This window comes from Alexandromys fortis, unplaced genomic scaffold, assembly GCF_014885135.2.
Source record: "Alexandromys fortis isolate MF-2015 unplaced genomic scaffold, M_Fortis_MF-2015_v1.1 scaffold_242, whole genome shotgun sequence".
Lineage (NCBI taxonomy): Eukaryota > Metazoa > Chordata > Mammalia > Rodentia > Cricetidae > Alexandromys > Alexandromys fortis.
Window position 1 is genome coordinate 1,058,631 of NW_026068123.1, and position 26,406 is coordinate 1,085,036.

Here is a 26,406-nt window from a genome sequence, read left to right on the forward strand (position 1 = left end):
TATATATATCTGTGTACCACGTTTGTGCTTGGTGCCTGCGGAGGTCAGAAGAAGGTATCGATCCACTGGAACTGGAGTTATGGATGGTTGTGAGCTGCTGTGTAAGCTGTGAGTACGGAACCTGGGTCACCTGGAAAAGCGGCAAGCACTCTTGGCACTGAGCCAGACCTTCCTAGAGAGAAGGACACAGGCCCATGTCAGAAGTGAGGAGACTTGGTCAGGGATCAAGGGTTGGGATATGATTTAGTAGGTTTCTTGGCTAATATGGGGCTGGACAGACCAAGGACAGGACCATCGTCAAAGTGGGGTCTCATGGAGAAGAGTATTGAGGAGTAACTTTTTCTCACTGTTTTGTAAAACTGTGTCTCTGGCTGGGTGGTGGCGGCACAGGCTTTTAATCCCAGCGTTCCAGAGGCAAAGCCAGGTAAATCTGAGTTCAAGGACAGCCAGGGCTACGCGGAGAAACAGTGTCTCAACAAAACGAAAACTTGGTCTCCTACTGTCTAAATTATTCTCCACCTACCCCACCCCACAAGATGTTGGATTTCTGACCCTTCCTCTGCCACTCAAATGAGACTGCAGGCATGGTGCTGGGGATGGAGCTCAGAACATCGTGCATCCTTGCAAACGCTACCAGCTGAGCCGCAGCCTGAGTCTTTTCACCAAATACTGTTCAAGGAAGGCTTGTGAGGAGGGGGGTACTTGGGCTACATGAGACCAGGAGCTTCAAGTCTGGGTGCCTGCAGGCTCCGAGTGCAGGTGTGTGCCTGCAGAAACTTAAGGCTTCCAGGCCCTTTGCCCACAGACCTCACTCTTCCGCCCGGCCCTGCCGTCCTGCCCTTCGTTTCCGCCCTCATCTCGCACATCCAATCGCAGAGGCCTCAGCGGTTCCGCTTGCCGCTCCAACAAATCATGACTAGGAGGTTCCACCACTACGACCATTCAGAGCGAGGCCATCCTTGTACAATGGCCAATAGGAACGTAGGATCATAGGCCTAGTGGGCCGGACTGCGGCCAAAGGACATGCGCGATTCAGGCGGCCAATGGCCCGCGGCGCGTCGGTTGTGGATTTGCAGCTGCTCCCCGCGGCAGTGGGGCGGGGTCCAGGGTCCGAGCCTGAGTACCCTGCAAAGGGTGAGTGCGGAGGGGCTCCCCTCCGCCCCTGGGACGCAGGCGGGAGGAGGCGGGGGCCTTGCCAGCACTAGCACTTCCCCGGAGTTGGACCAGGAGCACCCGCTGTCTCCGTACTTGTCGGTTTCCTGGAGAGTGCACAGTGCAGTTATTGCCTGAGCCAGACGGGTCGGCAGGTTTTCGGGCGATGGGTGGGGACAGATGCAGCTTCTGCAAGTACAGACCCTATATTCGTCTTCAAAGCTGGGCCGGGATCTTTGGGAACCGGGAAGGAGGAAGTGAGCTCTCCCAAAGGCCCCAGTCCCCGGGATGGTGTTTTGAACGTGAATAGATTATGGTAACATTTATTAAACGTTTACTGTTTGCCAGACACTTTCCACTGAGCCTTTGAAGTAGCCACTGGTTACTCTCCTACCGCGTGTGGAAACTGGCCCGGAGAGGAGACAAGTACCGGCAGATCCGACTTTCAGGGCTCTAACACGGTAATCATTAAGGCTGGTGGGCTCAAGGCCGGGTGTGCTGGCGTACGTATGCCTGCGATCTCAACAGAGGCAGAGAAGGGGATTTCTGTGAGCTCTAGGCTAGCCTAGGCTATATAGTAAAATGCTGCCTCAAAAAATGTACACATGTGTATATGTACATATATATAATAAAATGCTGTACTTAGAAGACTGAGGCAGAAGGATCACCATGAGTTGGAGGACGGTGTGAGCTACAGGGTGAGTTCTAAGATAGCCTGGGCTACAGAGACCAATATAAAATAAAGGGTGAATGAATATTCCCTCCGTTGGTAAAGTGCCTGCAAGCAGAAGGATCCGAGTTTGACTCCCAGGACTTACATAAAGTGGAGTGTGGCAACCGTCACATGTCACCCCAACACGAGGGGATAGAAACAAGAAGGTCCTAGGGGCTTCCAAAACAGTGACCCTAGGTTTAGTAAGACCCTGTCTCAGTAAACAAGGTGAAGGGGTAGGAGAGATGTCTCAGGGTTAAGAATATTGGCTGATCTTTAGGAAGACTCAGACTTGGTTCCCAGCACCCACATGGCAGCTCACAACCATATGTATACCTCCAGTTCTAGGGGATCCGATACCCTCTTCTAGCCTCCGTCAGCACCAGGCACATATGAGGTAGAGCACAGACATACATGCAAAATGTTCACACGCATTTTAAAAACTAAGGTGGAAAGTAATAGAGGAAGGACCTGATATACACTTCTGGCCTCCATGTGTGCATACAGGGAGCAGACTTTCACACTTAAGTGCACACACATGCATACATTATGCATGTACATATATGCATACATTATGCATGTACACACACGCATATACCATGCACATATATCCCTGCATACACTATGCACACATCCATAACACCATACACACATATACATATACCATGCACATACACACTCGTATACCTTCATATACCCATACACTATTAGTGCACACTTATGCTTCATGTACATACATGTTTATGCCAGATACACATATGCCTGCACACATGCACACAACATGCATACCATGCACACACATATACCATGTACATATATGCCTATACATACACACACATGCACCATGCTCACAGAATTGTTTTTTAAATTGTGGAACCTTGTCCCTGAAATGTGGCCTCCCAGGTGAGCATCCCCCCATGGGGAGTGAGAGCAGCCCTGGTCACCTATTGGGGTGGATCTCGAGCATGGAAAGAAAAGTCGAGATGGTGAAGCTTGTTTGGATTTGGCTAAGTCACATGTCATTAACTGTGTTTGTGTGTGCATGCATGCCATAGGACAGCTCAGCGCAGTTGGTGCTCTTCTTCCACGCTGTGAGTTGAAGGGTTGGACCCAGGTTTTCCAGCTGAGCCCCGTGGTTCAGTAGTGCTTTTTTGGTGGTATTGGGGATGAAGCCTGGGCGGGCATAGAGCAGGGAGGATGCCTGCTGCTCTGCCCCTGCTGGCCGCTCCTCCACCCCAGTGCAGTCTCTTTGGGTCATATTTGGTGGTTGTTTTTCCTGCCTAGTTCAGGTTCCTGTTGGCCCAGTACCATGCAGAACCAGGTTGGAAAATCTTTTTATAGCAACGGTCTCAGCATCTCTGCTTTACACAGGGAAATGGAGTACCAGAGAGGTTAAGTGCATTGCCTGAGGTCATACAAAAGTTCCTAGACACACCATCAGGTTTGTTGCATCAAGCCCTCCTACCTTCTGGAAACTTTGTTCAGAGCAGAAACTCATTGATTGATTGATTGACTGATTGAGACAGCATCTCACTAGCTTGAAACTACTTAGATCAAGCTGGCTTCAAACTTACAGAGTTCTGGGGCTAAAGGCATGCACTAATGTGCTTGGCTTAAATTTATTTTTATTACTTTTTTTTCCATTTTGTTTTTTTGAAACAGGGTTTCTCATTGTAGCCCTAGCTGTCCTGGAACTCACTCTGTAGACCAAGCTGATCTCAAACTCACAGAGATCCACCTGCCTCTGCCTCCCAAGTGCTGGGATTAAAGGCATGTGCCACCACTGCCTGGTTTTATTTTATTTCATTATTTATTTATTTATTTTTGATCTTTTGAGACAGGGTTTCTCTGTGTAGCTTTTGGGGCCTGTCCTGGAACTAGCTTTGTAGACCAGGCTGTTCTAAAACTCACAGAGATCTACCTGCCTCTGCCTCCCGAGTGCTGGGATTAAAGGTGTCCACCACCACCTGGCAAAATGGCTTCTTTTTAAAAAAAAAAAAAAAGATTTTTTTGTTTGTTTGTTTTGGTTTTGGTGTTTTGTTTTGTTTTGTTTCAAGACAGGGTTTCTCTGTAGNTGTTTTGTTTTGTTTTGTTTCAAGACAGGGTTTCTCTGTAGCTTTGGAGCCTGTTCTGGAACTCATGCTGTAGATCAGGATGGCCTTAAGCTCACAGAGAACCACCTGTTTCTGCCTCCCGAGTGCTCCAATTAGGCGCGTGCACCACCACCACCCCTATTTTATTTTTATTTAGTATTCTTATGGTATTTTTATGTTCTTAATTTTTATTTTATGTGCATTGGTGTTTTGCCTGCGTGTATATCTGTGTAAAGGTGTCAGGTCCCCTGGAACTAGAGTTACAGAGAGTTGTGAGCTATCACATGGGTGCTGGGAATTGAACCTGGGTGCTCGGGAAGAGCAGTCAGTGCTCCAGCACTGAGCCATCTCTCCAGCCCTGTTATGCTGTTTTTATAAGGGTATGTAGAGCACTGGTGTAGCCCAGAGGACAATTTTAGGAGCCACTTGTCTCCTTCCATCATGTGGGGGCCAGGGGTACAGCTCAGGTCTCCAGACTTGGAGGCAGGTGCCTTTGCCCACTGAACCATCTCCCAGGCAACTATCTGTTTACGTGAAGACAGAATCTTATGTATCCCTGACTGGCCTCCACTACCTTAGGTATGTGAGCCTGACTTTGATCCCTCTGAAGTACTGGGGTAGCGGGCAAATGCTCCCCTCCTCGTGCACCTCAGAGTGGTTGTTCACACTGCCATAAGATTACTGAAGGAGAAAGCGGACTGTGGTGACTCGTGTTTGCGGTTCTGGCAGTCAGGAGCTTTGAAGGAAGAGGCCCCAGCAGCTGTAGGCAGAACTTGTGAACCTCTGCCCTCCCAAACACAAGACAGGAGGGGTTGGTCTGCTGGCACTCAGTACACCTGTAGTCCCGGTTACTTGGAAGGCTGAAGCAGGTGGATAGCTTGAATGTAGGGATTGAAGAGCAGTCTGGGAAAAGCAAAATGAGCTCTTGTTTCAAACTAGATAACTACTTCGTGGGTGGTAGGTGACAAAAGTTCTTATTTTGTTGTTGTTTATTGGTTTATTCATTTTTGGTTTTTAGAGACAGGACTTCTCTGTGTAGTTCCCTAACTGTCCTGGAACTATCTCTGTAGCCTCGAACTCACAGAGATCTGCCTGCCTCTGCTTCCTAAGTGCTGAGATTCAAGGCATGCGCTAATATTCTGGGCTGACACACAGGCCAGACTCTGGAGGCAGAAGTAAGCAGAACTCTGTGAGTTCCAGGCCACCACCAGAGCTACACAGTGTAACCCTGCCTCAAAAATTAATTAATTAGGCTGGAGAGATGGCTCAGAGGTTAAGAGCATTGCCTGCTCTTCCAAAGGTCCTGAGTTCAATTCCCAGCAACCACATGGTGGCTCACAACCATCTATAATGGGGTCTGGTGCCCTCTTCTGGCCTGCAGGCATACCTGTAGACAGAATATTGTATACATAATAAATAAATAATTTTTAAAAAATTAATTAATTAATTAATTTTTAAAAGGTACATTAAAAAGCCAAAGACGCAGTTGAACAACTGTAATCCCAGCATTTGAGATTCAAACATTAGGATCAGACTTCAAGAACATCCTTGTTTACTTAGTAAATTTGAGGCCAGCCTGAGTTGCCTGAGAATTGCTTTTTGTTCGTTTGTTTTGGGGCAGGGCTTCTCTGTGTAGGCCTGGCTAGCCTGGCACTCGCCCTGTAGACCAGATGGTCTTGAACCCAGATCGCGCCTCTGCCTCCCGAGTGAGAATTGTTTAAAAAGAACACAAATGGGGCCTAGTTATATGGTTAGGTTCAGGGGCTGAGCTGGAGTTCGGTTCCCAGCACCCACATCGAGTGGCTCATGGCTGCCTGGAACTCCAGTTCAATGGGAGATGTCTTCTCTGGCACCCACACCCGTGGGTACCCACACCCGTGGGCCCCACACACACACATACGGCACAGATCTTTAAGAAAAAGTACAGTATTAAGTTGGAGGAGAGCCTGGACTACATGAGACTGTCTAAATACACAAAATTAAACAAAACTATAAGATGGCTTTGCTACCATTAAAGCTGGCAGCATCAAGTCACTCAGCATTCCTGCCTGCAAACAACTGTATGTATTGAGGCTGAGGGAGGGCAAGACCCCCGCTCTTTCCTTTGGACTTCAGCCTGGGTGCGTGGGAGGCTGAGGAGTTAAGAGTCCTCTGGGCTGTGGCCCGAATCTAATGGCCTGTCTTTAACCAGCAGTGAATGGTGGCAGCTATGCCACTGTGTGGGCGGAGAGCCATGTCGGAAGACAGCAGGGCAGATGGCACTGAAGCTCAGCCCCTGGTACCCACAGAAAGCTTGATGGTGCTGCTGCACTGGGCTGGGCCGGAGGGCGGGGAGCCTTGGGTCACCTTCAGCCAGAGGTCTCTGACTGCCGAGGACATCTGCATCCAGATTGCACACAAAGTCGGTGAGTGTGGAGACTGGGGAGGAGCAGCTGGTGGTGTGGTTCATACTCATTGGACAAAGAAGAGTGAGTCTGAGTGCCAGCCTAAGTTGGGGCCAGTGGGGGGCTCTTATTCTAGAGGGCAAGGAAGGAAAACGCCGCTGAGCCGGGGGTGTCTGTGATCCCAGACTTGGGAAGCTGAGGCAGGAGGATCACAAGTTCCAGGCCAAACTAACTACACAAGAAGACCCTGTCTCAAAATATGTGTGAGGCCCAGTGGTGGAGCTCTTGCCTAGAAACGCTCATCTTAGTGCTGGAGAGCACTGACTGCTCTCCCAGAGAACCCGGGTTCAACTCTCAGCACCCACATGGACGCTCACAACTGTCTGTAACTCCAGTTCCAGGGTATCTGGGACCCTCACATGGACATACAAGGCAAAACACCAATGCACATAAAAATAAATAAATCTTTCAAAAAAAAAAAAAAGCCCCCAGTGAGGGGCTGGCATGTGACCCAGTGTTATAACCCCTTCCCAGAATCCCCCAGTGAGACGTTAGGGTGTGGCTCAGTGGAACCTGCCCAGTTTGTGCAAAGTTCTAATTTCTATCCTCTGTATCTGCCAAATAGAGGCATTAAAGCTGTCATTAGTCCCGCCCCCAACCTCGTTTAGAGTAGTCACACGTCCAAAGTTCTGCCCTGAATTCCATTAACACAAGCTGTGTTGATTAAGATTCCAGCTTGTGAATGTAGGACATGTTCAGACCGTCACAGGGAGTGTGCTGGCAATCTGACGACATCTCTCACTGCCGACTCTCTGGAGAAAATGGCCTCCACACAGGTCCAGGGTACCACCCTGTTTGAGGAACCAAAAGACCTTCAGGCTGAGTGGGGTGCAGCTCTAAGAACTGGGAAAAGGAAGTAAAAGTTGAGGCTTAGGGCTGAAGTTGGCACTCCCCCTGGTTGAACACTCCCCCAGCACACACAGCTTCCATCTAGCTTCCACCCCCAGCACCGCTGAGCCAGGCTCAGTGGTGCAAATCTGTCATCCTGGTACTCTGGGAAGTGGAGGCAGGAAGCACAGAAAAAAATTCAAGGCTAGCCTCAGCTACATATGGACTTAGAGACCACCCTGGGCTCTGTGAGGCCCATCTCAAATCAAGCATCAGAGAAAGAAGCCAGGTCCTGTTCACTCAGCACTGAAAGGGTTGGGATTTCTCAGTGGACAGTAATAGGGAGTCGTGGAATGGTTGAGGCAGAGAGTAAAGCAGTTGGCGTGTTAGAAAGCGTGGTGGCAAAAAAATAAAAAATAAAAATAAAAAAAAATAAAAAAGCATGGTGGCACACGCCTTTAATCCTAGCCAGCGGGAGGCAGAGACAGGCAGATCTCTGTGAGTTCGAGACCAGCCTGGTCTACAAGAGCTAGTTCCAGGACAGAAACAAAACAAACAAACAAAACAAAACAAAACAAAACAAAAAAGCTGTTTCACAAGCGAGGTACCTTATCTTATCAAACCTGTAGTGAAGTTAAGTGTAATAACTTTGGAGGGCAATTTGTGTTTATCTGACAGGCTGAAACCTTTGTTCTTGTTGTTTATTTGTTTGTGTGTTAAGTGTATGCTGAGACAGGGTCTCTCTGTGGAGCCCTGGCTGTCCTGAAGCTTACTCTGTAGCCCAGACTGAACTGGAACTCACAGAGATTCACCTGCCTCTGCCTTCCGTGTGGGATGTGCCACGTGTTTTGTTTTGTTTTTGAGATGGGTTCATGTAGCTCTGGCTGACCTCCAACTTATATGTAGCAGATAATGACTTCTGTTCTGCCTTAGCCTCCAGAGTTCTGGAATCACAGGCCACTTAGTCCAGTGTTCCTATCTTAGCTGCAAAGGAATCTGGGAAACGTAGTTCTGAGAAGCATTGATATGGTGGAAATTCTGAACTGCCTTGTGTGTCTTTCAGTATTTGATAAGTCACAGACAGGAGAGGCGTGGGAAGAGTATATGACAGGAGTTAGTGGGTTGCAGCGTCCTCAGAGCTAAGGTCTGCAGCTGATGGGGCTTCTGACTTCATCCCTTCCGTCTTCCGTCTTCCAGGCATCACTCCACCCTGCCTGAATCTCTTTGCCCTCTATGATGCACAGGCCAAGGTCTGGCTGCCCCCAAACCACGTCCTAGACACATCCCGAGATGTGAGCCTACGGCTGTATTTCCGAATGAGGTAAGTGAAGGTCTCTTGGAAGGTGTGTGTGTTCATGAGTGCCGCAGCACAGGTGTAGAGGGAAGTGCAGGACATCCACCACGCCAGTCTCTCAGGTGGAACACAACGTTAATTACCCATCAAGCCTCCTGCCTAGCTCTGTTTCTCCTTCCCTTCTTGTAGGTTTTACTTCCGGAACTGGCACGGCATGAGTCCCCAAGAGCCAGCTGTGTACCGAAGTGGTTCCCCGGGGTCAGAGCAGGGTGTGCAGCTCTTGGACTCTGCCTCATTTGAATACCTCTTTGAGCAGGTATGAGCAGGGACGGAAAGGACTCCTTTCCCCTTCCCACTCCACTGCAGCTAATACGATTCAGCCCATACTAGCTGGGGTCTTTTAGCTGTCTTTACCAAAAGAAGTTGGAGTGAATGAGTGCTCCGTGTGATTAGTAATGTCTGACACGGTCTCCAAATCATGAGGAGGCGGTGCACAGGGTGTTTCTGTGAGTGCATTTGCTCTTTCTAGGAAAATACTTGTCTCTCCCTTCCCCACAAGGTGCTAGAAGCAGGGAGTTAGAGTTTGTTGGCAATAAAGCAAATACCTTCCCTCCCCTTTCCTGTGCGCCCCTCTACCCCTCAGGGAAAACATGAGTTCATGAATGATGTGGTGTCTCTGCGGGACCTGTCTAGTGAGGAAGAGATCCATCACTTTAAGAATGAGAGCTTGGGCATGGCCTTTCTGCACCTCTGCCACCTTGCTCTCTGCCGCGGTGTCCCCCTGGAGGAGATGGCCAGAGAGATCAGGTGAGTGGCAGTGGAGTAAGTGGCTGTAGCCCCCCCACGCCCAGGGCACCAGGGTGGACCTTTCAGTTGCCTTGGTTTATCCAGCAAACACTGATCGACAGCTGTGGACTCACACAGGGCCACCTCTGGGAGCTCACATCTGGTAAAGCAGATTGGGTACTAAAGGAAATGCAAACACTGACTCTGCAGAGGACCTGAGTTCAGTTGCCAGCACTTTCACTGGGTGACCCACAATGGTCTATAACTCCAACCCCAAGGGACCCCAAACCCTCTTTTGGCTTTCACTGGCATGCACAGGCACACACACAGCATGCACATAAAAAATAATATAGTATTTATTTATTTATTTTTGAGACAGGGTTTTTCTGTAGCTTTGGAGCCTGTCCTGAAACTCGTTCTGTAGACCAGGCTGGGTCTCGAACTCACAGAGATACGCGTGTCTCTGCCTCCCAAGTGCTGGGATTAAAGGTGTGCATCACCACCACCTGGCAAATAATACAGTCTTAAAAAAAAAAAAGAAATACAAACATGAAATGTAGAAGAATTGAGTGAGTTCGAGACCAGCCTGGTCTACAGAGCTAGTGCCAGGACAGGCTCCAAAGCCACAGAGAAACCCTGTCTCAAAAAAAAAAAAAAAAAAAAAAAATTGTAGAAAAATTGAGTGGACTCAGAGAGTATACATTAATTATTTATGTTGTTTGTTTATTTACTTTGTTTTTCTTTTTTTCCCCTTTTTTTTCTGAGACAGGGTATCTCTGTGTAGCCTTGGCTGTCTTGAAACTCACTCCATAGACCGGGCTGGCCATGAACTCAGAGACCCGCCTGTTTCTGCCTCCATGTGCTTGACTGTTTGGCTATTTACTTTTTTTATTGTTATTGTTAGCTTTTTTGAGACAGGGTTTCTCTGTGTAGCCCTGACTGTCCTGTAACTTGCTCTGTGTAGACCAGGCTGGCCTCAAACTCAGAGATCCTCCTGCTTCTGCTTCCTGAATACTGGGATTAAAGGAGTATACCACCACTCCCCAGCCTACTCTGTTTTTGAAGACATTACTTCAGGCTGAGTATAGTGGAACACACATTTAATCCCAGTCCTCTGGAGGCAGAGGCAGGAGGACCTCTGTGCATTATATACAACCTACTGTATATAATGAGTTCCAGAACAGCCAGGGCTACATAGAGACCCTGTCTCAAAAAGAAAAGAAAGAACCCTATAAAAGCCCAGCCTTTAGAAGTGGGGTTCCCTGTGGGTACAGATTATAGACTTCTGGAAGGCAGTTTCTGGAAGCTCAGAAGGCCCTTTCTCTGGCCAGGTACATGGCACACAGATCTGTAGCCATAGTCACCAATGCGCTGAGACAGAAGAACTACAAGACAAACAGTTAGGGTCAGGGACTGGAGAGATGGCTCAGCAGTTAGGAGGAGCACTGGCTGCTCTTCCGGAGGACCTGCACCCACACTTCAATTCCCAGCACCCACATGGCAGCTCACAACTGTCTATAACTCATGTCCCAGGGGTTCCAATGCCCTCACACAGACATATGCAGGCAAAACACCAATGCACATAAAATACAAATAAATAAATTTTAAAAAATAGGGCCAGATATGGTGGTATGCATATTATTCTTGGACTCTGGAGGTAGATCCAGGAAGATTACTTCAAGTTTGAGGTCAACCTGGGCTACACAGTGAGTTCCAAGCCAGCCTGGGCTACTATAAAAGGTAAGGTAAGGAGCTGGAAAGATGGCTGAGTGCTCCTGGCTGCTCCTGCAGGGGACCAGAGTTCAGTTTCCAGCACCCACATGGAGCCTCATACCCACTCTCCAGTTCCAAGGAATCTGACACCCTCTTCCGACTATTGTGGGGACACACACACACACATGAGAAATAAAAATAAAAACTGTTGAGACAGAATTTCACTGTATAGTGCTGGGATTGGAGTCTTTATTCCTGCGTTCATGACATAGGCCTGCTGTCTACATGAGGCAGCAGAGAGGTTCAGCCACTAACCCCATGTCACCCAGCCTTTGGCTACCCAGGCTCTGACATGTCCCCTGTGTCCTCTTTCAGCTTTAAGAACTGCATCCCTCGTTCCTTCCGCCAGCACATCCGTCAACACAATGCGCTCACGCGCCTGCGTCTCCGCAGAGTCTTCCGGCGATTCCTGCGGGCCTTTCGGCCTGGCCACCTCTCCCAGCAGGTTGTGATGGTTAAGTACTTGGCCACCCTGGAGCGGCTGGCTCCTCGATTTGGCTCAGAACACATACCGGTGTGTCATCTGGAGGTGCTGGACCAGCCTGAGAGGGACCCCTGCTACATTCAGAACAGTGGGCAGACTACTGGGGACCCAGGCCCAGAGCTGGCCACCAGGCTTCCCACCCACGAGGTACTGGTGACAGGCACCAGAGGTATCCAGTGGCGTCCAGTACAGATCCAGGTGAGCACTCAGCTGTGGGCTCCTCAGGGTAGCTGACCGTGGAGGCATGGCAGGGCAGGGTGTGCACATAGAGGTCAGGTGATCTCTTGGGGAAGTGGGTTTCTCTCTGGGAATCAGACTCCAGCCATCAGGTTTGGAAGCAAGCACTTTTGCCCGCTGAGACATCTTCCTGACCCTTGAGAGTTTATTTTTATTTATTTTTGTTTTGTTTTGTTTTTTGGAAAAGGGTTCTTTGTGTAGTCCTGGCTGTCCTGGAACTCATTCTGTAGACTAGGCTGGCTTTGAACTCATAGATCTGCCTGCCTTTGCCTTCTGAGTGCTGAGAGTAGAGGCATGTGCAACCACTGCTCAGCTTGTTTTTATTTTTTGAGTAAGTGTCTTATGTACTGTGATTCCAGCTGACCCAGAGCTCAACTGTGTAGCCCAGGCTGGACTTGAAGTCATGTAGATTTTCCTGCAACTTTCTGACTTTTGGAGTTAGGAGCTTAAGTCCAGCTTCCTTCTGTCCTTTGAGGAGAAATTAAGCTAACCTTGCCAGGGCTGGAGAGACGGCTCAGTGGTTAAGAGCACTGACTGCTCAATTCCTGGCACCTACATGGCAGCTCACAACTGTCTGTAACTCCAAGATCTGACTCACATGCAGGCAAAACACCAATGCACATACAGTAAATTATAAACTATCCTTGCCTGTGTGTCCCCTGCCTCACCCCACCTCCACCCCCGACTCCCTGGCTTGGTTTTTTAGGAATCTGCTAGAGGTAACAGCAGAGGGAATCCCCAAGGCAACCGATCTGGAAAGAAAGTCAAGGCCCCTGAGGTTGCCGAGCAGCTGGCCAAAGGTCCTGGGGAGCCATCCTGGACCTACTTCTGCGACTTCCAGGACATCTCCCACGTGGTGCTAAAGGACTGTCTCGTGCGCATCCACCTTCAGGACAACAAGTGCTTGGTGGGGCCCCTGGGCAGCAGGCTGGTGGAGGTGGCTCGGGCCTGTCCTGCCAGGCTCCCTGACCATGTCCCCCTGGCCCACAGTTGCTGTGCCTCCGTTCCCAGGCTGAAGCCCTGTCCTTTGTGGCCCTGGTGGATGGCTATTTCCGCTTGACCGCCGACTCCAGCCACTACCTGTGCCATGAGGTGGCACCCCCACGGCTGTTGACCAGCATCCAGAATGGCATCCATGGGCCCCTGATGTGAGTGATGGTGGCCTGAGGGTGTCAGGGCTGGCTGTGCCAGAGGCTGCATCCATAGTCTACCTAGTGTGTGTTCATGCAGCTGCCACTACACCGAGGTGCTGCCGCCAGCCCAGTTAGCTGTGGGCCACGTAGTGTCACCATGTTTGTGTCTGACTATCTGGCCTCTGTGTATGACTCCTTTTAGTCCCCATTTTTGTTGTTGCTGTTGTCACTTCTGAGATGTCAAGGCCCTTCTACTAGTTTATTTTTTCATTACTATGATAAAATGCCTTAGTCTGGACTCTTAAGAAGAAAGGTTAGCTGTGGTAGCGTGCAGCCCAAACCAAGCAGGTCAGCTTGGGCTACATAGTGAGAGCCTATCTCAAATTTAAATTGTATTTCTTTTTTTTTTTTTTTTTTTTTTTTTGAGGTAGGGTTTCTCTGTGTAGCCATGACTGTCCTGGCACTCACTCTATAAACCAAGCTGGTCTTGAATTCCCAGAGATCTGCCTGCGTTTGCCTCCCGACTGCTGGAATTAAAGGCATATGACACCACTGCTCAGCTCAAAATTAAATTTAAATATTTTTTATTATTTTAAATTATGTGTGTGGTATGTCTGTACACTTGAGTGTAGGTGCCCACAGAGGCCAGGAGCATCAAATCCTCCTGGGACTGGTATTACAGATGGTTGTGAGCCACCCAGTGTGGGTGCTAGGAACTGAACTTGCATCCTTTTGAAGGGCAGTAAGCTCCTTTAACATCTGAGCCATCTCTCAGGCCTTCAAAATTAAGTTGTAGGAAAACTGTCTAGGGGACATGGGAAATGACTTAGCAGATAGAGTGCCTGCCTTCTCCTGTGAGGGTCTGCATGTGACCCTAGATACACGTGGCTCAGTGGCTTGTGTATGGAGTCCCAGCACTCCTACAGTGCCATGGGAGGTAGAGGACTCTCTGGAAGGCCAGGACTGGTACCTCTGACATGGCAGAGTGGCGTGCACACCGTACTCACACTGATCGTGGCTGTAGCTCAGCTGTAGCAAGCCGTAGTACTTGCTAGTGGCTGAAGCTCTGATTGACCTGGCTGTGGTGGCGTGCACCAGTGCTCTCCTGACAACCCGGAGTCCATCCTCTCCTTCCATCGTGGTGCTGGGGAACAAATTCAGGTCATGAGATTGGGAATCATCCATCTCCCTGGCCCCTTGATTTGTTTTTGAGACAGGGTTTCAGTAAGCCCAGACTAGGCTTGAATTCTGCGAGGGTGACCTTGAAATCCCTGTCTCCCTGCCTCCAACCTCCCAGCCCTGGGCCTAGAGATTGTGTTACCATACCTGGTTTATGTCTACCTTTTTTTTTTAAAGGTTTTTTTTTTTTTGTAATTTAATTTTATGTGTATATTTTTTGTGTGTGTTTGTTTTGTTTTTCTGCCTGCACAATGTGCATATCTGGTGCCCACAATGGCTGGGAGCTACAGAACAGGTGAGAGCCCCCTTCTTGGTGCTGAGAATTGAACCTGGGTCCTCTGGAAGAGCAGCAAATACCCCTGAGCCATCTCTGCAGCCCATCATGTCTGACATGTCATCACTGGGTGTAGGACCTGACATGAGCCTCAGAGGGGACAGAACACATGGAAATGGTGTACCCACATGGCTCTGTGACTCATGGTGACGAACTGCACCCATGATCTGTGTTTTGGGGCCAAATGACTATCTCTTCACTGGAAATAACTCTGTCCTGTTGTGGCCATGTCTGGGTGTGACCCGTGTAACATCAGACAGCTGTTTTCTTGTCTCAGCATCTGTCACTTTGTCAGTGGCTGTGTTTGATGTTAGGCACAGGTGACTGTTCTTACATGTATCTATGTCAGTGGTCATATGTATGTATACATGTATGTATTCACCTATTGTCGGTAGTTCTGAGATTTTTTTATACATTTACTTATGTGCAGGGAGACATGTCCTAGTGTATATGGGGAGGTCAGAGGGCAGCCTGCAGGAGTCAGTTCTCTGCTTCTACCACGTGGGTCCTGGGTGTCAAACTCAGGTCATCAGGCTTCAAGTGCCTTTATCCACTTGCAGGCTCCCTGAAGGTTTTATCTGCCTGTGTGGCAGCCAAGGTAGCCTTGGGTGTCTTCCTCAGTCGCTCTCCATTGTTTTCTGTTTATTCTTCATGTTTATATATGTGTATCTGAGTATACGCCACATGTATGTGGTGCCCATGGGATTCTCTGCAGCTGGAGTCACAGGTGGTGTGAGGTGTGGGTGCTAAGAGTGAACCTCTGGTCCCCTACAGGAACAGCAAGCCCTGTTACTGCTTTAGTTTTTGAGCCGGGTCTCTCACTGAGACTGGAGTTTGCTGACTGGCTAGACTAGCTGAGCTGTAGCCTCAGGGCTGGATTACAGGTGCTTGCTACTACTCCCAGAGTCCCACAAGGGTGCCGAGATCTGAGCCCTGATCTTCCAAAGTCTCCATTCCCTCTGCTTTTCCTTGAGACACAGTCATATTATGTAGCCCAGGCTTGATGTAGATCACTTGAACTTCCAGTGATCACGTGACCTCAGCCTCCTGAGAGCTGGCGTTACAGAATATGTACTGACTGCCACATCTCCTGTCTCTGACTTGTGTCTGGCTGATGTGTGTGTCTCTGAGCAGGTCTCTGTGTTCATTGCCTAGCTGGGTTCCACAGTGACTATAGGAGGCTGATGGTGTTCCCGTCCTCTTCCTCTCCCAGGGATCCATTTGTGCAAGCCAAGCTGTGGCCGGAGGATGGCCTCTACCTGATCCAGTGGAGCACCAGCCACCTCCACCGCCTGATCCTCACTGTGGCCCATCGAGACTCAGTGGGTGTGGAGCCAGGGTGGAGGCTAGAGAGGTGCACCTTTCATAGGCGGGCCCTAAGCCCCGCCCGATCCCTGCTCACATCTCCTTCCCACTCTCCCAGGCTCCCAACAGCGGCCCCAAAGGTCTGCGCCTCCGAAAGTTCCCCATCACCCAGCAACCTGGAGCCTTTGTGCTAGATGGCTGGGGTCGCTCCTTCGACAGCGTGGGGGACCTTCGGACCGCCTTGCAGGGCTGCTCGCTGCGGGCTGGTGAAGACTGCTTCCCTTTGCACCACTGCTGCCTGCCCCGGCCAGGAGGTGAGTAGGACAGCCAGAGGCACCAGGTAGGGCTGACACCGTGTGCTCTGAAGCCAGCCCACGAGGGCAGTGTCTGCTCCTGTGCCTAGAAATCTCCAACCTCTTGGTCATGCGGGGGTCCAGTGCCCACACCCGGCCTCTCAACCTCAGCCAGCTCAGCTTCCACAGAGTTCACCAGGATGAAATCACGCAGGTGGGTCCTCTGTGGCAAGGCATGTGAGGGGGCGGGGCCGAGTCAGCACTGCTGCATTCAGTAGCCCCTCTTGCAGCTGTCCCACTTGGGTCAAGGCACGAGGACCAATGTTTACGAGGGCCTTCTAAGAGTGGGAGGCCCTGACGAAGGCAAAACCGACAGTGGATGCCCTCCTGAGCCTGGCGGGGGCAGTGGGCAGCAGCTCCGAGTGGTGCTTAAAGTCCTGGACCCCAGTCACCATGACATCGCCTTGGTAATTATACAAGGCTGGCCCTGGGGTGTCTGAGAGGAGGACTGGGAAGGATGGGGTGGGTTTGCAGGAGACTGACCTGCCCTGTCCCCACAGGCCTTCTATGAAACAGCCAGCCTCATGAGCCAGGTGTCACACATGCACCTGGCTTTCCTGCATGGTGTCTGCGTGCGTGGCTCAGAGAGTGAGTTCACCCCAAAACTCAACTGGGTTTGAATTCCACCCTTCTGTACCCTCTCCCTGGCCTGTATCCTGACATCCTGACTCGCCAATCCTTTTTTTTTATTTTATTTTATTTTTGCTGGTACTGGAGATGGAACCCAGGCTGTCACCATTGGCATGTGGGGTAAACACTCTGCCCCTAAGCAGTGCCCCCAGCTCCTCACTATATGGTATTCCAAGCAGGGGCTCTATCGTTGACCCACAACTCCAGGTCCTAACTGGGGGATTCTAGGCAGGGCTCTGCCTCTGAGCCACACCCAAACCATCTGACTGTCACTGTCTCCTGTAGTCTGAGATCAGGTCTTCATCTCAGCGTGCCCACTCCTCACCACACGGCGGCCTCTGGATCCTGTACTGTACTCTGAGCCTCCCCCTTCCCTTGACCCCTTTCTATACCTGCTCTGCCCAGTCTCCTTGACCCAGACCATGATGTCTGGCTCTGTCGAAGTCATCCCATAATTCCTTTTGCCATACTCTGAGCCCTTCAGCACAGTGGTCCCAGGCAGATCCCAGACCTGTTGTGATCTCAGTCACCCTGTGTTCCCACCCTGCGTAGACACCTCCGTTCCTTCCCTGCCTATCCCCAGTTGTGACCCTGCAGTGCTCCTGCGTGTCCCTGATGCTGCTTTCCAGCCTGTGCCTGGCCTTCTGCTGCCCACCTCTGCCCATCCCCCTCCCGCCTCTCCACTTCCTGTGCTCCGTCTTGTCCTCTGCGTGGACACTTATTCTGTGTCTAGATTCCCCATTCCACCTCTGCCTGGCCCTCTGCTCTGCTCTTAAAGTCCCCACCCACAATGCACACTCAGCCCGGCCCGAACATCTGTCCTGGTGTCTGGAGGAAGAGGCAGGTGACTGCCCCTCCAGCAGCGGAATCTTTGCAGATATCATTGTGACAGAGTTCGTAGAACACGGTCCCCTGGATGTGTGGTTACGGCGACACAGGGGCCGAGTGCCTATGACCTGGAAGATGATTGTGGCTCAGCAGCTGGCCAGTGCCCTCAGCTACCTGGTATGTGGACCTGAGGGGGTACAAACCTACTCAGGTGGTAGTAGTGCACGCCTTTAATCCCAGCACTCAGGAGGCAGAGGCAGGCGGATCTCTGTGAGTTTGAGGCCAGCCTGGTCTACAGAGTGAGTTCCAGGACAGGCTCCAAAACTACACAGAGAAACCCTGTGGAGAGAGAGAGAGAGAAAGGGAGAAAGAAAATGGGGTGCAGTGAAGCCAGGCATGGCAACACAGACATGCCATCATTGTGTGTAGGAACTGAGGCAGGAGAATCTGGAGTTCAGCTATGTAGTGAGTTTGAGGCTAACCTGGGCTACACAACACCCTGTTGCAAGCATTGGGAAAGGGGGCTGGGCTGTAGCTCAGTTGGTGGAGCACTTGCCTAACTCAGACAAAGCCCTGGATTCCGGGCCTAGCTCTGTATAAAGAGGGGTGATGCGTGCAGTGCTGCACTGGGGACTCGGGGCCATCCTCTGCTAAGCAGTGTGTGCGTGCCCAGGCGAGAACCGAGGTGTCTTCCTTATTAAGGAGAATAAGATGTTCTTATTTCTTGAGGCAGGGACTCACCAAACCCAGAACTCACCTATACAACTAAACTAACTAGCCTGTGGAACCCAGCGTGTACCTGTCTCTACCTCCCCAGCTGCAGGGTTACAGACAGGCACATGCTGCCAAGTCGTCTCATGTAGCCCAGGCTGGTCCCAGATGCATTAGGTAATCAAGACTGGCTTTGAACCCCTGATCCTCCTGCCTCCACCTCTTGAGATGACGAGCTTACATTACCATGCCTGACACCTAACTTCAGTTTTTAACCTTGGCTCCGTCTGAAGATGTCCTGTGTTGAGAGAGGGCTAACTGTGCTTAGAGCAGTAACAAAATAATGTTAGGAAGCAGTGTGAACTGAGCGGGGGAATCTGGGAAGATGGTGATGAATGCTTGCTGTACAGCCATGAGGACTTGAATTTATATCCCCAGCACCCACATAAAAAGTCAGATTCTGTAACCCTAGCACCAGGGAGGCAAAGACAGGAGGGTCCCTGGATCTCACTGACGGGCTGGCTTACCCAATCAGGGAGCACCAGACTCAGTGTAAGACCCTGTCTCGGAGAATAAGGCGAGGAGCAATTGAGGACACCACCTAGCATCCATCTCTGACCTCCACAGGCATACTCCCCCAGGAGCACAAAACATACACACAATGCAGACAGAATTGAGGGCCAGATGAGCTGACGTGGACGTGAGGCACAGTTAGGAGTTGGGACTGAAGCAGAATTGGAAAGCGATGGACTGAGCTGACAGGAGAGGAAAGTTGCTGCCAGGGAGTCTTGGGAAGATCATATTCGGGTGTATGTGAAAACAGTCTGTGCAAAGGCCCTGGGGCAGTGGTGTTTGGAGACTTACAGTGAGGTCTTTCTAGCTTTTTGTTCCTGGCCAAGAACCTTGGCTACCCACTCAGCTCCCAGTGTTCCCTGGTACTGATAACATTATATTGTTATCCCAATAGTTTGACAATTGTCATTTTCACACAACTATCCCTGTGGGGAGGAGCCTTATGGATAGGGTGGTGGTGGAATCTGGACCCATCCCTAGGAGTCACGCACTTTTTCCTCCTTTGCCACCCAGGAGGACAAGAATTTGGTTCACGGGAATGTATGTGGCCGGAACGTCCTGCTGGCGCGGCTGGGGCTAGAGGAGGGTACCAGCCCCTTCATCAAGTTAAGTGATCCTGGCGTGGGCCAAGGTGCCCTCTCCAGGGAGGGTGAGTTCTGGAGTGGAGCTGGGCATAGGGAGGCCTTCCCCTGCTCTTTCTGCCCTCACTGATCTCTAACCTGTGCTCCCCAGAGCGGGTGGAACGCATCCCCTGGACAGCTCCTGAGTGCCTGTCTGGAGAGACCAGTAGCTTGGGTACTGCCACGGACATGTGGGGTTTTGGTGCCACCCTTCTTGAGATCTGCTTTGATGGGGATGCACCCCTGCAGGGTCGTCGTCCCTCCGAGGTATGTCCTAAGGATTTCAGTGGACTCTTAAAGGGTTCTTTGGTTCATCAAAGTGGCTGAAAAGGTTTCCTAGAGAATGTTTCATTAAATGTAGACTTTTGCTCATGAGCAGGGCTAGGAAGTGCAACCTTGGTTCCAAACACAGCTTTTGCAGAGGCCTGGTGGCATTAAAGGAGCTGAGCTGAGGGTGGGGAGGAAAGATTGAGAGATGGAACGGCTTGGAGGACCTGCTCCAGCTTTGCAGAGCCAGCCGGACTTGGCCCTGATTCCTGTAAAGATTACGGCTCCAGCTGCCTTCTCTGTAAAGTGGGCATAAAAAAGACCAGGTTCTGGTCTGAGCCAGCCATACCACTTGGCTGTGCCTTTTGGGGAAGGTGTGGGCAGAATGGGAGGCTTACTCTCTGGGGCCATCACCCCCACAGAAAGAACGATTCTACACAAAGCAGCACCAGCTGCCCGAGCCCTCATGCCCGGAGCTGGCCACACTCACCCGCCAGTGCCTGACCTACGAACCAGCACAGCGGCCATCATTCCGCACCATTTTGCGGGACCTCACCAGGCTGCAGCCACAGAGTGAGCCAGGGCCCTGGGGGTTGGGTGTGTAGCTGGAGTTCTGCCGGTGCAGGCACTGCCCATCCAAAATCTGCACGGGGGCACAGCTCATGGCAGGTTTTGACTCACCTAAAGGTGTCCAGGTGAGAGGGATGCTGGCGAGCAGGGACCAGTCATGTGATACTGTTTGGGAAAGACCAGGGTCTAACTGAAGGCCTTGGCTTTTCCAGATCTAGTGGGTATCTCGGCTGTGAACTCAGACTCAGCAGCATCAGACCCCACGGTTTTCCACAAACGTTATTTGAAAAAGATCCGGGATTTGGGCGAGGTGAGAGCTAGGCTGGGGAGCTGGGTGGGAGCGGATGGCTGGGGCATAGGTTAGCGATGTTGGGGTGGGGTGTGTAGAGCTGGAGGAAGGGGGAGGGCTGGGATGCATCTGAAGGAAGTCTTGTTTAAGAACAGTTTGGAGGGCCAGTCATGGTAGGCAGGACTTCACCACTCACCGTTGTGGCAGGGGCGGGTGGAGCGCTGGGTCTGAGGCCAGCATCTGTGTATCAAATTCCAAGCCAGCCTGTGCTCCATAGTGTGATTCTCTCAAGCAAACAAAGAGAAAGATGGGGAGACTCCTCGGTTTTGGGAGAAGGGAGTTCATTGGGCCTAGCAAGCTCTACCGCCTGGTTCTGACTGTCCTGCCCACTTCTGCCAGGGTCACTTTGGCAAGGTCAGCCTGTACTGCTATGATCCAACCAATGACGGCACTGGCGAGATGGTGGCTGTGAAAGCCCTTAAGGAGGGGTGTGGTCCCCAGCTCCGCTCAGGCTGGCAGCGGGAGATCGAAATCCTGCGGACCCTGTACCATGAACATATTGTCAAGTACAAAGGCTGCTGTGAGGACCAAGGTGTGCCAGGCCATGGTGTGTGGGTGCAGGGCCTAACCATCCTGGCTCAGTTGCCTTAGGGGTGTGGCTAAGTAGCCTTCTTAGTTGAGGGTATTGCCTACTGGGGCCAGGATGAACAGGAGCCTCCCCACCCCACCCCCACCTTCCTAGCACAGGAACAGGGTTCTACATGGGTCCCTCTCGTCCATGGACCTGCCCTAGTGTACACGGGGTACACGGGTCTTGGTCCCGTTCCCCTCCCTCCCCCGGGGCGATCTGTGCAGTGCTCAGAGCTCCAGGATACTGGGATTCCAACCCTCTGTCAACTTCCGGCCCCTATGGTCTCTTCCTGACAGGAGAGAAGTCTGTACAGCTGGTCATGGAATACGTCCCCCTGGGCAGCCTTCGGGACTACCTGCCCCGGCACAGCGTTGGGCTGGCTCAGCTCCTGCTCTTCGCCCAGCAGATCTGCGAGGTGGGATGGCCCCGCCTCTCTCGTTCCAGAGCGGACCACCCCTGCTTCTGTTGGTCCTGAAGGGGTCTATCCCTGCCAATGCGCTTGCTCTTGGACTGGACTCTTTTCACTTTGTGGCCACACCCCCATAAGCCTCACCCCTAATCCCTAGTTTCCTTATGACTGAACCCACTCACCTTTTCTTGGCTCTTCCCACTAATCCTCCCCAACACCACCACCAATTTAGCCTACCTTGCCTGGCCTAGTATCTGCAAGCCCCATCCCAAACCCTGTAGAGGGTTGAATATTTCTAGACCCGTTCCAGCTCTGCTTGGCCCCGCCCACCGAGCCCCACATCTTCTTAGTTGCACTCTAGCCTAACTTGCCCCCAAAGCCCCACTCCTAACCTTGTAGAGATTTGCACATTCCTAAACTCACCCACCTTTGCTTGACCCCACCCCTTACAGCACCCTCCTTGCTGGCCTTGCTGGCTCCTTCTTTTGCTTGCTCAGACCGAAGCTGAGCCTGACTCGCCCTGCCCCACCCCAGGGCATGGCCTACCTGCACGGGCAACACTACATTCACCGAGACCTAGCCGCGCGCAATGTGCTTCTGGACAATGACAGGCTGGTCAAGATTGGAGACTTTGGCTTAGCCAAGGCAGTGCCTGAAGGCCACGAGTACTACCGCGTTCGCGAGGACGGGGACAGCCCGGTGTTCTGGTGATCAGGAGTGGATACAGTCGGGAAGTGGGGGGAGAAGGAGGAAACTCTGGGATGCAGAGGGAAGTTGGGCGGGGCCTAGGTACGGAAGGGGCAGGACTAAAGCCCTGCAGTGCAATTTGGCTTGGTTTAGTTCAATCTGAAACCCAACTAGATTCTCAGGGCTCCTCTGACTGGACGTGAACTGCAGGTCCAGCCAGCCAGTCTTGAGCCTCCTCTGTCTCCAGGTATGCCCCGGAATGTCTGAAGGAGTGCAAATTTTACTATGCGTCAGATGTCTGGTCTTTCGGGGTGACCCTGTACGAGCTGTTGACCTCCTGTGACGCTAGGCAGAGCCCCCCCACGGTGAGCGACAGCTATCACACTCTACCCTTGTGTTTGCTGGGGACGTTTCTAGAAAAGCAGGCATTTCTTTTTTTTTTCTTTTTTTTTAATTTTTATTTATTTATTAAAGATTTCTGATTCTTCCCCGCCACTGCCTCCCATTTCCCTCCTCCTCCCCCAATCAAGTCCCCCTCCCTCGTTAGCCCAAAGAGCAATCAGGGTTCCCTGCCCTGTGGGAAGTCCAAGGACCACCCACCCCCATCCAGGTCTAGTAAGGTGAGCATCCAAACTGCCTAGGCTCCCACAAAGCCAGTTCGTGCAGTAGGAACAAAAACCCATTGCCATTGTTCTTGAGTTCTCAGTAGTCCTCATTGTCCGCTATGTTCAGCGAGTCCGGTTTTATCCCAGGCTTTTTCAGACCCAGGCCAGCTGGCCTTGGTGAGTTCCCGATAGAACATCCCCATTGTCTCAGTGTGTGGGTGCACCCCTCGCGGTCCTGAGTTCCTTGCTCGTGCTCTCTCTCCTTCTGCTTCTGATTTGGACCTTGAGATTTCTGTCCGGTGCTCCAATGTGGGTCTCTGTCTCTGTCTCCTTTCATCGCCTGATGAAGGTTAATATTCCAGAGGATGCCTATATGTTTTTCTTTGGGTTCTCCTTATTTAGCTTCTCTAGGATCACTAATTATAGGCTCAATGTCCTTTGTTTATGGCTAGAAACCAAATATGAGTGAGTACATCCCATGTTCCTCTTTTTGGGTCTGGCTTACCTCACTCAGGATAGTGTTTTCTATTTCCACCCATTTGTATGCAAACTTCAAGAAGTTCTTGTTTTTTACTGCTGAGTAGTACTCTAATATGTATATATTCCATACTTTCTTCATCCATTCTTCCATTGAAAGGCATCTAGGTTGTTTCCAGGTTCTGGCTATTACAAACAATGCTGCTATGAACATAGTAGAGCATATATTTTTGTTGTATGATAAGGCCTTTCTTGGGTATATTCCCAAGAGTGGTTATTGCTGGGTCCAGGGGTAGGTTGATCCCGAATTTTCTGAGAAACCGCCACACTGCTTTCCAAAGTGGTTGCACAAGTTTGCATTCCCACCAGCAATGGATGAGGGTACCCCTTTCTCCACAACCTCTCCAGCAAAGGCTATCATTGGTGTTTTTGATTTTAGCCATTATGAAAGGTGTAAGATGGTATCTTAAAGTTGACTTGATTTGCATTTCCCTGATCGCTAAGGAAGTTGAGCATTTCCTTAAGTGTCTTATGGCCATTTGAACTTCTTCTGTTGAGAATTCTCTGTTCAGCTCAGTGCCCCATTTTGTAATTGGGTTGATTAGCCTTTTACAGTCTAGTTTCTTGAGTTCTTTATATATTTTGGAGATCGAAAAGCAGGCATTTCAAGTTCAGCCCCTCAACACAGGCAGGCTCTCCACTAGCCTGTTCAGCCTTGCCTGATTGTGAAGGTATTGCCTGGCAGTGTGGGAGCTGTTTTGTTTCTGCGGAGTTTTCTGAATGGTTCTTTTTCACCTGTTTATTGTGTGTTGTTGTGTGCGCCCACATGCCACAGCACACACATGGAGGTTGGATAAAGGGGGGGGGGTTCAGTACCAGATATATAAAGTGAGGGTGCCTGTCCCGGAACTAGCTCTTATAGACCAGGCTGGCTACCACCGCCCGGCAAGGGGAAGGTTTTTAATTGTAAACATGAGGCCTATGGAAGAGTCCAGAGCAGGGAAAGAAAGCAGGACTAGATATGTCCAGTAGACTGAACTGGGCCATGGTGCTGGGTAAAGAGAAGAGTTAACTGAGAGATGGTCCCAAGAAGCCACCAAAGCCAGGCGGTGGTGGCGCACGCCTTTAATCCCTGTCTCAAAGGACTAGGACAGAGAGGGATAGATAGAATGGGATGTCTTTGTCGTCCTCCAGCCTCCCCTTGCCTGTGCACACTCCATGTACATGCACGGGCACACACATACCTGGGACACGGGTTCGTGGCTTGTGCAATAGTTGCTGTCAATTGTGCCGCAGAAATTCATGGAGCTCATCGGCGTCACCCAGGGCCAGATGACCGTGCTGAGGCTCACGGAGCTGCTGGAGCGAGGAGAGCGGCTGCCTCGGCCTGACAGGTGTCCGTGTGAGATCTATCTCCTCATGAAGAACTGCTGGGAGGCAGAGGCCTCCTTCCGACCCACGTTCCAGAATCTTGTGCCTATCCTCAAGACAGCCCAGGAGAAGTACCAAGGCCAGGTGCCTTCAGTGTTCAGTGTGTGCTGACGGTCAAGGGTGTCGGGATAGATGGGCCCCACAGAGAAGCCTCCACACGCTCTACACCTTAATCTTGCCCGGAAACCCCTACCAGTGAACGGACAACTTTTCCTTCCTTGACCATGAACCTGAAAGGACCCTGGATGTGCAAAAGGGCCAAGTGGATCCTCGAGTCTTTCATTTGGGTCTGTCCATCGTCACAGTGGAGACCCATCAACTTTACCAGCTGGGAGGAAACTGTTTGCTTTGCTGGACGCCCGAGGGCTTTGGGGTCCATATTCAGCAAGGTGGCACGGCTGGTGTGCAGATAGAATGAGACTTCAGAAGAGGCTGGACACTTCTGATCACCCCTCAACCACCAGCCAAGCTGGGATGTGACTGGCAAAGCCCATGCTTAGCAGCAGGGAAGACCTGGGTTCCTTCCCTAGCAACCAAGCCACTAGCTAGATCAGTTCCCAATAGACAGAAGGCACCCGATAACTGCTTGCTGGAGGCTGGGGAGATGGCTCAGTCAGTGAAGCACTTACAGAAGTGCTTGCTTTGCAAGCATGAGGATGTGAGTTCAATTCCCAGCTTGTCCCAGTACTGGGGAGGAAGAGACAGAAGCTCCCTGGGCTCACTGACCGGCAGCTTAGTCCGTTCAGTGACACAGCCAGTGAAAGTCCCTGCCTCCAAACAGGGTGTGACAGTACCCCAGGAAGAGTACCCAGAGTTGTCCCCCGAACTCTGCACAAACACATGGCCACACACCTGCATATGCACTTGCCTACACACTCACAGGAGGGCCATGTGTCACACATGGAGGTACTGTGTGACCTCAGGTAAATGTCTTGATCTCTGGGCCTCATGTCTCAACTATGAGGATGGTCAGCCTTTCTACCTCATAGGACTGATGAAGAGAGAGCACTGACGGGTGTGCTGAGACTGCTTAGGAGGAGACACAGATAAGTGTTCAATAAATGTTTATTGCCATTCTGTTTGCGGTGAAGAGACGAGATCAAGACAGGCAGTAGTGGACGCAGCTGTGAGCGGCAGAGAAATAACTGCCTCCCCGAGGGTTTCTAAAGACATGGCTCTTCATCCTCGCAGGCAGGATGGGCTGTGGGCGGTGTGCTCGGAGGTAGAGCTCCTGCCCGTTGTGCATATGGCCCTAGATTCTGTCCCAAGGGCCACAAATGGATAATGAGGGAATTTTGTTTGTTTGTTTTTGTTTTTCGAGACAGGGTTTCTCTGTAGTTTTGGAGCCTGTCCTGAAACTCTCTGTAGACCAGGCTGGCCTAGAACTCACAGAGATCGAGTGCTGGGATGAAAGGTGTCCGCCAACACCACCCGGCCAGAAATGAGTTCTTAAGCCACATAAAGCCATAGGGATGGCCTAGTTTGCAAAGCGGGAAGCACACTTGTGCTGCAGCTGTCCTGGACATGTGCCATTGCTTGCTGTTTAATGGCCTGGGGGTGTTGGTACCATG

At 51.1% G+C, this 26,406-nt stretch overlaps 1 protein-coding gene across 5 annotated transcripts; it reads left to right on the forward strand.

Annotated features, from left to right (window-relative positions):
• The first annotated feature begins 88 nt into the window (after positions 1–88).
• Positions 89–25,912, forward strand: Tyk2 (tyrosine kinase 2). Of its 5 annotated transcripts, none has more exons than XM_050125499.1 (24): positions 97–1,134; positions 1,501–1,613; positions 6,149–6,362; positions 8,427–8,550; positions 8,713–8,839; positions 9,167–9,330; positions 11,398–11,764; positions 12,510–12,710; positions 12,794–12,951; positions 15,663–15,771; positions 15,873–16,068; positions 16,158–16,261; positions 16,338–16,514; positions 16,608–16,695; positions 17,615–17,742; positions 19,363–19,498; positions 19,582–19,736; positions 20,159–20,309; positions 20,519–20,616; positions 20,995–21,202; positions 21,523–21,641; positions 22,170–22,342; positions 22,570–22,687; positions 24,701–25,912. In XM_050125499.1, exons 3-24 carry the CDS (start codon positions 6,155–6,157, stop codon positions 24,944–24,946), a joined length of 3,555 nt encoding a protein of 1,184 aa, XP_049981456.1. In that variant the 5' UTR covers positions 97–1,134; positions 1,501–1,613; positions 6,149–6,154; the 3' UTR covers positions 24,947–25,912. The 5 variants fall into 5 exon arrangements, 3 of the variants coding, with proteins under 3 accessions (XP_049981456.1, XP_049981457.1, XP_049981458.1); XM_050125500.1 differs by having other exon boundaries at positions 6,152–6,362; XM_050125501.1 differs by having other exon boundaries at positions 100–1,134; positions 20,995–21,187.
• The last annotated feature ends 494 nt before the right edge of the window (positions 25,913–26,406 follow it).

Coding starts and splice junctions, on each gene's coding strand:
- Tyk2 (XM_050125499.1), top strand. CDS start 6,155: ATGGTGGCAGCTATGCCACTGTGTGGGCGGAGAGCCATGTCGGAAGAC. Junction 16,262..16,337: donor ACCAGGATGAAATCACGCAG/GTGGGTCCTCTG, acceptor CCCCTCTTGCAG/CTGTCCCACTTGGGTCAAGG. Junction 20,310..20,518: donor CACCAGGCTGCAGCCACAGA/GTGAGCCAGGGC, acceptor TGGCTTTTCCAG/ATCTAGTGGGTATCTCGGCT.